Raw genomic sequence first — 12,100 nt, 5'->3', positions numbered from 1 at the left:
GTGAGTGTGTGCGTGTGTGAGAGAGTCTGTGTGTGCGTGAGAGTGTGTGTGTGTGAGAGAGTGAGTGAATGTCTGTGTGTGAGTGAGAGTCTGTGTGTGTGTGAGTGAGAGTCTGTGTGTGTGTGTCTGAGAGTGAGAGTCAGTGTGTGTGTGTGAGAGTGAGAGTCTCTGTGTGTGTGTGTTTGTGTGAATGAGAGAGAGTGTGTGAGTGAGAGAGAGTCTGTGTGCGCGTGTGTGTGTGTGAGAGAGAGAGTGAGTGTGAGTGTGAGTGTGTGTGTGTGTGTGAGTGTGAGCGTAGGTGTGCTAGTGGCGTTATGAGACCCCCGGCTCTAGGACCGCGCTGCATGCTACGTGCCTGATACGGAGCGGCGCTAGGAGCCTGCAGTGAGCTCTGGAAGCTGCGCCGGCTTGTGACCGCTATCGCAGCCGGTTCGGGTCTCGGCACTGCCGGGGAGGGAAGTGTCTGTGGCCCCGGGCTGGGTGGGAGAGGGAGACAGAGAAGACAATTATTCCGGTTAAGAAAATAAAAGACAGCTCTGAAGGGCAAAAAAATGGCTGCTTTTTGATGGAAAACTGGAAGATGCTGGACCGGGAGAAGATGATGCTGTAACTGGAAGCCAGGAACATGGATCAGGAGTGAGTGTAGTTTGTTTAATAATAACACAGGACAGGCCTAGAATTATCAGCAGGTCGTTCTTTTTTAGGGGGTGTGCATAAAAGAGGGGGAAAAAAAACAAACCTCAGCCAGGCCAAAAGAAGACCGGAAAAAAATTTGCAATGCAACACCGTTTTCCATCCATTTTAAACCCCGTGTCAGTTTCAGCATGAAATTGACATTTTCCGTTTGTTTTCTTTTTGTGAATGAAATTGACTGTTTCCAAAAGGGAGGGGAAGGAGGGGGAGAGAGGACAGAGAAAGACCATTTCCTTTCTCAATCACACTCATTTGCATTTTGGGATCCATTCACAAAAATAAAAAAAGAGAGAATTCCCCCAAAACGGATAAGGATCCGCCTCAGTGTTGGGTGTTTGAAGGGATTAGGGGATTGTACCAAGGTGGAGGAACAATATTGAGTCCATGTTGTATCCCCTTAACCCTTTTTGCTACATTTTTGGTTACATTGTAATCCCTGGCTCCCCTTCACCTGTTGTTTTTAGGCGGAGGGGACAAAGAGCCCGGTGGGTCACGTGATTTCCCATTCACAAAATTATTCCTATACTGTGCTGCATATATATCTCCAGCATTCAGCTGTATACTGAGTGCTCATCCCCAAGGCCTCAGTGCGTACAGCCTGACAATGGCTCACTCCTTGACCTTTCTCTGTCCAACTCCTCTCCTGATATTTCCTCCAGCATTTCACAAGGCGTTTTGCTTTCCACCTCTTTGCTGATTAAGGTGGGCGTTTTGATATAGATGTCACTAACGGGGCTGTTTGTTAGAGATGGAACATTGTGTGATGCTAACGTGATGTGGTTCTGAGGTTTGTTTTGCTGGGGAGGGGTAATGGGAAGGCAGTTTTGTTTTGGTGGGGAGCGCAGTTGGTGGGTGTGAGCAATGGGATGCCTCCTGTCAAAATTAGCCCAGGTCAAGCCAATCCAGTCGATGGTATGCTGAGGTGGTCAGTCTTATCACATGTATTCAGGTAAATTACTTCTGCCACAACACCCACCTTTGAGTTGGGCATTGTGCAGGAACATAATTCCTGATGAGATCACAAGAAACAGGAACAAGGGTAGGCTGTTCGGCCCATCGAGCCTGCCCCGCCATTCAGAAGCATCATGGCTGATCTCGTATTTCTCTCGCCCACTTTCCCTGCAATGCTAGATTCCCCAATTTATCAAGATTCTATGTGATTGTTGATCTCTGATCCCTGATATTTAATCTGGGATTGCTGATCTCTGATTTGTGATTGCTAATTCCCAATGTCTGCTGATCCTGATCCTTGATCCCTGATCTCTGAACTCTGATCCCTGACTCCCAACAACTGATCTCTGATCCCAACCCATGATCCCCAGTCCATAATCCCTGATCCTGAGGGGGAGGTAATGGCCTGGTGATATTATCGCTGGACTGTTAATCCAGAGACCCAGATGGGGGATTTGAACCTGGGGACCCAGGTTCAAATCCCGCCACAGAAGATGGTGAAATTTGACTTCAATAAAAATATTTAGAATTAAGGATCTAAAGATAACAATGAATCCATTGCTGATTGTCAGAACAACCATCTGGTTCATTAATGTCCTTTAGGGAAGGAAACTGCCATCATTACCTGGTCTGGCCTACATATGACTCCAGATCCACAGCCCTCTCATCTGCCCTCTGGGTAATTAGGGATGGGCAAGAAATGCTGCCTGGCCAGCAACACCCTCATCCCATGAATGAATAAAAAAAATCCCCCAACTCTGATCCCTAATCCCCAAACCATGATTCCTGGCTATAACCTCTGATCCCTGATCTCTGATCCCCAAACTGTGATTCCTGGTCATAACCACTGATCCCTGATTCCTGATCACCAATCCATGATCCGTGCTCCCTCATCTGTAATTCCTGACTGCTGATTCTCAATCCATGATACCCAATCCATAATCTCTGATCCCCAATCTGTGATCCACAGTCCATAATCCCTGACCTCTGAACCCTGATTCCCAATCTAATCCCTGATCCCTGGTCCCTAATCCATTATCCCTGGTCTTTAATCTCTAATTCCTGATCCCTGATTCCCAATCCTTGATCCCCAATCCATACCTGATTGCCGATCCTTGATCGCTGATCTATGATCCCTGATCTCTAATCCCCGATCTCCAATCCCTATAAAAGAGCAGGCTTGGGTTTGTTTGCAAAAGGCTTGGATAAAGTAGACACAGAGACAATGCTCCCCTTGTGTTTCTCAGTTCGTTTTGGGATTGGGGCACCACTGGCCTGGCCACCATCTGTTACCATCCCTAATTGCCCTTTGAGCTGGGTAACTTACCTGGACATTTCACAGGGCGGTTAAGAGTTAACCACATTGGCTGTGGGCCTGGAGTCACATGTAGATCAGACCGGATAAGGATGGCAGGTTTCCCTTACTGAAGGACATTAGCTGCCCAGCATTGAGTATTTTGGTCGAATGGCCTCTCTCTGTGTTGAATGCCCAATGTAAGCAATCATGTGTTTATATATCATAGTGCAAGGAGCCTCAAGGCTTTATTGGACTAGCTGGGCTGAACGATCTTGTGCTTTCTGCTGTTCTTCATGTGGTCACATTGTTTCATGTGATCGTCTGCTACAAAATATCTCAGAGATTCCCCTGTTCTCCCACATCTGTGTTGCCCACGTTCTCCCCCTCTGTAAAGCCACCACAGTTCCAGAAGACCATAGGGCTACACTGTCATTAGAGAGATGACAGGAGGTGGAGGGTCACCATCCCTCAGGGGAGGGGCAAGATGGAGAAGGGCAATCCTTTCTAGTAACCTCTACTAACGTAGGATATGAACCCACAATGCTGGTGTCAATTTGTACCACATACCAGCTGTCCAACCAACTGAGCTATCCCTGGTCACCACCTCTGTACCCATTGAGAACCCATGCCCAGGTTTGCTCAGTGCCTGTGACCAGCTGGGCCCAGTTACCTTGTGATCTGTTGCTGAAGTGCCCTGAGCAGCTGATGTGTCTCATGATGCACTGGGGGTGGCACTAGTAATCTGGTTAATGCCCTAGGGGTCAAACCCTACCATGGAAATTAAATGGAACTGGAATGAAATCAGTAATAGTGACTGAAATTATAAATTGTTGTCAGAATCTGATGACAGTCTGCTGTCCTTACCCAGTCTGGCCTACTTTTAATTCACTCGAACATGACGTCTGAATTTCATAATGACTTTCTGAAGTAGAGTCATCTTTGTAATCACGTCACCATTGCCTTGAGGGAAATAGGGATTGGGTGCTGAGTGTTGATTTTTCACAGCAATGCCTACATTTTGTTTTACTGATTCATGGAACGTGGGTGTCGCTGGCTGGGCCCAGCAATTACTGCCTGTCCCTAGTTGCCCCCTCAGAAGGTGCTTGTGAGTTTCCTTCTTGAACCGCAGCAGTCTTGTAGATGGACCCACAATGCAGTTAGGGAGGGAATCCCCCTTCGGGAGCTTGACCCAGCAATACTGAAGAAACGATGACATATTTCCAAGTTGGGGTGGTGAGTGGCTTGGAGGGGAACTTGCAGGGGATGATCCCATGAATCTGCTGCCCCTGTCCTTCTAGATGGCCGTGGGTTTGGAAGGTGCTGTCGAAGGATCTCTGGTAAATATCTGCAGGGCATCTTGTAGGTGGTACATACTGCTGCTACTGAGCATTGGTGGCGGAGGGAGTGGGATGTTTGTGGATGTGGTGCCAATCAAGCGGGGGCTGCTTTGTCCTGGATGGTGTTGAGCTTCTTGAGTGTCGTTGGGGCTGCCCCCATCCAGGGCAAGTGGGGAGTATTCCATCACCCTCCTGACTTGTGCCTTGTAGATTGTGGACAGGCTTTCAGGAGTTACTTGCTGCAGGCCTCTGGCCTGCTCTTGTAAGCTTCTCTATTTCAAGAGAGTAGGCACTGCAAATGCTGGAGAATCTGAGATAACACAGTGCAGAGCTGGATGAACACAGCAGGCCAAGCAGTATCGGAGGAGCAGGAGAACTGACGTTTCGGGTCGAGATCCTTCTTCAGAAATGCCAAAATGTCAGCCTTCCTGTTCCTCTGATGCAGCTGCGTTCCTCCAGCTCTACACCCAACGTCTCTGCTTATATGGCTAGCCATATGGTAACCCCCACAATGTTGATAATGGGGGGATTCACTGATGGTGACACCATTGAATACGGGACAGTGGTTAGATTGCCTCTTATCGGAGGCAGTCATTGCTTGGTATTTGTGTTTTGCACTTGGCAGTTTAAACCTGGATATTACCAGGTATTGCTTCATTTGGGGAGGAACTGTTGCATTATCAAAGCAGCCAGGAATGATGCTGAACATCCCTATGGATTAACGACATTAGATGCTTCATCTGTGCCATAGATGTGTCCAAAGCCCAGCTCCTGACCTGAACCGTGTGACACAAGATGTTAGGACCTCTCTTCCTGAACCATTCACAACTTGCTCCATCATTGGACACCATCTTTCATAGCCCTACCCCTCGACCCTGGGCTAAATGGCCTCTCAATCTTTACCCTCTCCACAACACTGACCTACATTTACATAGCACCATTTGCCCATTCACCAGGGGAGACATCAGGCAGAATAAGGAGATGCTTGAGCAGGCAAACAGGTCTGTTTCAAGGAACAGCTTAAAGGAGTTGAATAGAGCAAGAGAGATTGAGACAGGGTCAACACAGTGTGGAGTTGGGCGAACACAGCAGATCAGGCAGCCTCAGAGGAGCAGGAGAGTCAATGTTTCAGGTTTACACCCTTCATCGGAAATGGGGAGGGGGAAGAGAGGTGGGAAATAAATTGAGGGAGGAGGGGTGGGACTGGGGGAGGTAGGTAGGATGGTGATAGGTGGATGCAGGTAGAGTGTAATGAGGATTGGTCAGTGGGAATGGTGGGGTGGATGTGTCAGGTCAAGGAGGTTGGGATGAGAGAGAGGGCTGGGCATGGGATGAGGGGAGGGAGGAAGATTTTAAAACTGGTGAATTCCATGTAAGTTCCTGAGGAGGAATATAAGGTGCTGCTCCTTCAGTTTACAGGTGGTGTTGTTGTGACATTGGAGGAGACCCAGGATGGACGTGTCACCCAGCGGGTGGGAGGGGTGTGTTAACACGGTTAGTGCTTGGAAGGTGTTGTCGTTTATCACGTACAGATACTCCATGAAATGATCTCCGAGTCTCTGCTTGGTCTCACTGATGTGGAGGAGACCACATCTGCACCAATGGAAACAGTGAGCCAGACTGGAGGATATACAGGTGAATTGATACAGGGAATTCCTGAGCCCCGAAAGCAAGGTGGCCAATATTGAACCAAGAGGCTGGAATTGGAGGAGTGTAGATGTTTGATTTGATATTTTCAGTTTAAGTATTGACTTGTGTGCTAACCAGACAAAGCATACATTACATAAGTACATCAGGGTAATAGAACAGAATGCAGTGTATGGGGTTACAGCTGCAGGGAAGTTGCAGAGAAAGACCAACTCTAATAGATGAGAGGTCCGTTCAGAATCTGATAACAGCGGGGAAGAAGCTGCCCTTGAATCTGTTGGTGCGTGTGTTTAAGCTTTTGTATCTCCTACCTGATGGAAGAGGGTGGATGAGATTATAACTGGAGTGGGAGGGGTCTTTGATGATGTTGGCTGCTGTTGGCAGGGGGGGAAGTGTAGATGGAGCCAATGGATGGAAGGTTGGGTTGTGTGATGGATTGGACTATGTTCACATCTCTGTGCAGTTTCTTACAGCCCTAGGCAGGGCAGTTTCCATAACAAGCCATGATGGATCTGGACAAGATGCTTTCTATGGTGCATCTACAAAAATTGGTAAAAGTCCTTGTGGACATGCCGAATTTCTTAGTCTCCTGAGGAAGTAGAGGTGTTGGAGTGTTTTCTTGACAGTAGCGTTGCCATGGATGATGTTTCGGACAGTTGTAGGACAGTGATAGAGAGGGCTGAGGTATGGGGATGTTCAAATATCTGCTTGGGAGATAGGATGGCCTGCATCCTCCAGTTCTAATCCACAGTGGTACTTTGTCTCTTTAAATGCAAGTGTGCTTGGCGTGCATTTCAGTAAAGTTAGTGTCCATTTTTACTTGAGCTGAATTTTCTGACTTGATTAAGGCATCGGTGAAAGGTTAGAGGAAAGAGGAAATTGTGCTAAGTGTCAGCTGTAGTTCAGTCACTGGCACAATTGCTCCTGATTCAAGAAAGACGTGGATCCAAATGCTCGCCCTGATGCTTCGTTCCCCCCAATCTGAGCAGGACCTCCTGGCACAGTGATGCCCTGTCAGAGGTGCCAACTACCACAGGACATCCCAACCAAGGATCTGCCAACCCTCTCATCACCTCTGTATGGTGTTCAATAGGGAAAGGATGAGGTATAATGTCACTTGGGTTGATACTCTGACTGTAAGATGTGTTTTATCCTGTATTCTTTATGAGGAGAGCTGTTGAGCAGTTTGTTCCACCCAATGAAGTAAACAGCTTGTGAGGTCTTTGAATCTTTTTTTAAAACTTGGAACAAATGAAGCAGCATGAATGGGTGGGGTCAGGATCCCACGGAAGCAGGGCTTTAGTTCAACTTTCAGCAGTTGCTGGAGTCTTGAAGCAGGATGTGGAAGCTGTTATTCCTCTCTCTCTGTTACAGCTAAAAGTTGGGGTTCCCTTCCTGCTGCCAGAATTGCGTGTGAGACAATCTATTCTCCTGAATTTGCCTTTGCCAAGGGTGTGTTTATCGGATGTTACTACATTGAGACATTTGCTGTTTTAGTAGTTAACTAATCTATTATTCTGTTCAGTTTTCCAATAGTGTTGAGGTATTTCAATTTCTTCATCCTTTTGTTGTGTACTAACTCTTGGTTAAGAAGAAAGTGTGTTTTGTTTAAACCTGAGCAATGTAACCAAATTACGTCTAGAACATAGCACCTTATGCTTCCCTCTAAATAAGAAAATGTCAAGGTCTAGGCTATTGCCTTGTCACATTTGAAGGGGGTTTGTTTGATCTATTACAACATACAGCTGCAGAAGGCAGTGAAGAAAGCAAATGGTATGTTGGTCTTCATCGTGAGAGGGTTCGAGTACAGGAGCAGGGATGTATTGCTGTAGCTATACAGAGCCTTGCTCAGGCCACAGCTGGAGTATTGTGTGCAGTTTTGGTCTCCATATCTGAAGAAGGAAGTTCTGGCTATAGGAGGAGTGCAAAAAATGCTAATAGTGGTAGCCACAGTGTGGTTCCAGTGCGAGAGGCAGTATGGCCCCAGGTCGAAGGACAGTGCAGCCCCAGTGTGTGAGTCAGTGTGACCCCAGGGGGAGGGTCAGCGTGAGAGGTCCCAGGGCAATGGACAGTGTGGTCCCAGTGTGCGTCAGTGTGGCCCCAGCAGGAGGGACAGTGCGGCCCCAGCGGGAGGGACAGTGCAGCCCCAGTGTGTGAATCAATGCGGCCCCAGTGGGAGGGGCAGTGTGGCCCCAGTGTGAGTCAGTGCCACCCCATTTCAAATGCACTAAAGGAGTGAAGTTATCCACTTTTGGTAGCAGACATAGGAAGGCAGATTACTATTGGAATGGCTGTATATTGAGAGAGAGGAACATTCGATGAGATCCGAGACTCCTTGTGCACCAGTCGCTGAAAGTGAGCATGCAGGTACAGCAGGCAGTAGAGACGGCAGAATGTACATTGACCTTCATAGCGAGAGGGTTTGAGTACAGGAGCAGGGCCATCTCGCTGCGGTAATACAGGGCTTTGGTGGGATCACACATGGAGTGCTGTGTGCAGTTCTGGCCTCTATACCTGAGGAAGGATGTTCCTGCTACAGAGGGAGTGCAGGGAAGGTTTACCAGACTGATTCCTGGGAAGGCAGGACTGACGTATGAGGAGAGACTGAATCAGTTAGGATTGTATTCTCTGGAGGTTAGCGGAATGAGGAGGGGTCTCACAGAAACCTATAAAATTCTAACAAGACTAGACAGGTTAGGTACAGGAGGGATGTTCCCCGTAGTGGGGGAGTCCAGAACCTGGGGGTAATAGTTTAAGGACAGGGGTAAATCTTTTCAGACTGAGATAAGGAAAAATATCTTCACCCAGAGAGCGGGGAGCATGTGGGATTCACTACCACAGGAAGTGTTTCAGGTCAAGACTTTGTGTTTTCAAAAAGGAGATAGATATAACCATTGCGGCTAATGGGATATTGGGGGGGGGGTGTGTGATTAGGGAACTGAGCTCAATGATCGAATAGCAGAGCAGGCTCGAGGGGCCGAATGGTCCAGGCCTACCCCTGCTCTCTGTATTTCTAAGGCCTGCGCTGGGCAGACTCCTGACATCAATCTCACTTAAAACTGGGATGCATGATCGGTCAAGTGATGGTTTTATTCCATCTTTTCTGTCATTTATTGCCTCTCCCTGGTTGCCCTTGAGAGGGCAGTGATACGCAAGATTGCTCGAAAGCTGCCCGGCCCTGCAGGGGCTGGGAAACCCTGTGCACAGTGTTTGGCACGAAGACACCCAGTTACCACTTCTGGACGTTGCTTCTTGCACACAGATATCCCACAGCAGCGTGCGGCATTCCGGAAGAATGCAGAATATGTGTAGTTGGTGAGATTCCTTCTCGATTTGCTGCAGTCAGTAGGTGCCCCACCGTGCTCTTGGGAAGGGAGTCCTGGCCATTTGGCCCCTGCGAACGTGTGAGGCTGCCCATTTCGGCAGAAAAGTCTTTCGAACAATGTCATCCATGCGGTGAGAGGTTGCAGAGCAGTGAGAAACAGAGACATCTGAGGGGTACTCGACACACATTGAAGAAGGTCAGGCTGAAGGAACAACAAGTAATCAGGAAAGCGCACAGAACGAGCTGCTTTGCTGCGAGGGGAATTGGATACAAGAGTCGGGGAGATAATGCTTCAGTGATGCAGGATGGTGGTGAGATCACACCTGGAGGACTGGTCGCTGTAACAATTCAGAGAAGGTTTACTAGACCAGTCCCTAAGGAGTGAGTAGATTGCCTTATGGGGAAAGGCCAGACAGGCTGGGCCTGTGTCTTGTGGGGTTTAGAGAAGTTGCAGGCGATTCAATTGAAACATAAGATCCTGAGGGGAAGTGACCAGGTAGATGTGGAAAGGATGTCTCCCCTTGTTGGAAAGTCCGGAGTTACAGGGTAACATTTGGGATCATGATCATTTGGAGTTCTGAGGAAAGGTCACCAGACCCGAAACGTTAACTCTGTTTTCTCCACCACAGATGCTGCCAGACCTGCTGAGCTTTTCCAGCAACTTTGTTTTTGATCATCATTTGGAGATCTGTTAAAAATAGGGTCCTGGGGACCATAGATTATCCAAGGTCAATGGGAAAAGAGGGAAGTGACGGGCAAAAATGCCTTTAAAAATTGGGTGGTATGGTGGCTCAGTGGTTAGCACCGCTGCCTCACAGTGCCAGGGACCCGGGTTCGATCCCACCCTCAGGTGACTGTCTGTCTGTGTGGAGTTTGCACATTCTCCCCGTGGATTTCCTCCCACACATCCCGAAGATGTGCAGATTAGGGTGGATTGGCCATGGGAGATTACCAATATTGTCCAGCGAATGGACTAGCCACGGGAAATGCTGGGTTACAGGGGTAGTGTGGGGAGGGTGAGTCTGGGATACTCTTTGGAGAGAATCAGTGCGCAGTTGTTGGGCTGGATGGCCTGTCCCACACCTGTAGGGATTCTATGGATCATTTAAAAATAAGGGGCACCCATTTAAAAAACATTTTCTCTCTCAGAGGGTCTTTGGAATTCCCTTCCTCAAAAGATAGTATATGCAAAACCCTTAAATATTTTTAAGGCAGAAGGAGATAGATTCTTGACCACGGAGGGGGTGATGATTGTTGGGACATGTGCAGGAGTGTGGAGTTGAGGTTAAAAATCAGATCAACCACAATCTTATTGAATGGCAGAGCCAGTGAAATGCTTCCCTTGTTCCTTGCTCATAGTGTCACAACGCTGAAGGAACGGCAATATTTTTGCAAGTTGTGATGGTGAGTGTCCCAGAGGGGAGCTTACAGGAGATCCATTCCCACCTACCTGCTGCCCTTGTCCCTGTTGGGAGGGTAGGGATTTTTTTTTCCCTTCATTCATTCATGGGATGAGGGCATTGCAGGATTTATTGTCCATTCCTAATCGCGCAGGGGTCAGTTCAGAGTCAACGACATTGCTGTGGGTTTGGAGTCTCATGTAAGCCAGACCAGGTAAGGATGGCAGTTTCCTTCCCTAAAGGACATTAGTGAAGCAGATGGGTTTTTCCGAACAGTCAACAATGGACTCACAGTCATCAGTAGATTCTTAATTCCAGATTTTTTTAATTTGAATTCAAATTCCACCATCTGCCGTGGCGAGTCTGGGTCTCGGCATTAACATTCCAGCGATAATACCACTAGGCCATCGCCTCCCTCTGTGTGTTTGAATCCTTGGTTGAAGAAGGCAACTCACCAGCACCTCCTCCAGGGAGACTGAGGATGTGTAATAAATGCTGGGCACAAGCAGTGACACTCACGTCCCGCGTGTGAATAAAAAGCAAGACCCAACTCGTCACATCCTGGTTACCACCCTTTTGAACAAACTTCACATTTTCCCCTGGAATATAACATGGTGAAGGAAAGGGTTAAGGTGTCAGAGGGAAAGAAAGTAATCACATTGCTCATAGCAGTCTGTCCCAGTGGAAGGTGTTAGCTTAGTGCTCTGGTTACGAACATCGATGCATTAAGACGTCTTTGGACTACAGACTATTTGACTTTGTGGAGAATCACATCTGCAGCTGTCATAGGGTTTGCAGAGCCTCCATGAGCCAGTTTATAAAAACGCTGGAGGTGTACTTCAGCATCCTTAGGCTAGCAACAAAATAAACATGTTCCTTCTGAGGATGGTAACTATCTTCTAACACATAGCAACCAGATTGCCTCTACCTCCCATGTATCCTACAGTCTTTACCAATGGTGTCTGTTTTCCATAAATAAATATTAATTGCAGGCAGACGAACACAAGCAAATCACTAGAAAGCCCAGGTTGGCCCAGAATTTGTTCTACCTTGGGTCCTGCCTTTACCCCACTCCTGCAGATCTAATATGATGATACTCGCGTTAAGGTTGGAGTGCAACATGTGAACATTGGTTCTCTTGTAATGGAAGTGGGGCGGGGTGGGATGCAGTACAGCCCAACAGCACATGTCACTCCAGCAGTGGGAGGGGGTTCTAACAGGGCCTAGAAAGCCAAAGGCACAAAGCTTTATAATTCCCTCCCTTCACCTCTCCAGCTCCCTGACCATCAGGGTGATAGAGACAGCAACCCTGAGAGCATTTAAGAAATATTTAAACGTGCACTTGCAACACCAGAGCAAACATGGCTATGGGCCAAGTGTTGAAAAAATGGTTGGAATATAGCACAGAATAGCCCAGGAACGAGCCCTTCGGCCCACAATTTTGTACTGA

At 47.9% G+C, this 12,100-nt stretch overlaps 1 protein-coding gene across 1 annotated transcript in view; it reads left to right on the top strand.

Moving 5' to 3' along the window:
* The first annotated feature begins 509 nt into the window (after positions 1 to 509).
* The window catches only part of LOC125447676 (sprouty-related, EVH1 domain-containing protein 1), a 30,645-nt gene continuing 19,054 nt past the window's right edge, over positions 510 to 12,100 (top strand). Inside the window, exon 1 of the mRNA XM_059640910.1 lies at positions 510 to 636. Coding sequence (XP_059496893.1) covers positions 626 to 636 — 11 coding nt within the window. The 5' untranslated portion in view covers positions 510 to 625. The remainder of the gene's footprint in view (positions 637 to 12,100) is intronic.

This window comes from Stegostoma tigrinum, chromosome 39, assembly GCF_030684315.1.
Source record: "Stegostoma tigrinum isolate sSteTig4 chromosome 39, sSteTig4.hap1, whole genome shotgun sequence".
Taxonomy (NCBI): domain Eukaryota; kingdom Metazoa; phylum Chordata; class Chondrichthyes; order Orectolobiformes; family Stegostomatidae; genus Stegostoma; species Stegostoma tigrinum.
This window is presented reverse-complemented; position numbering and strand designations above follow the sequence as displayed.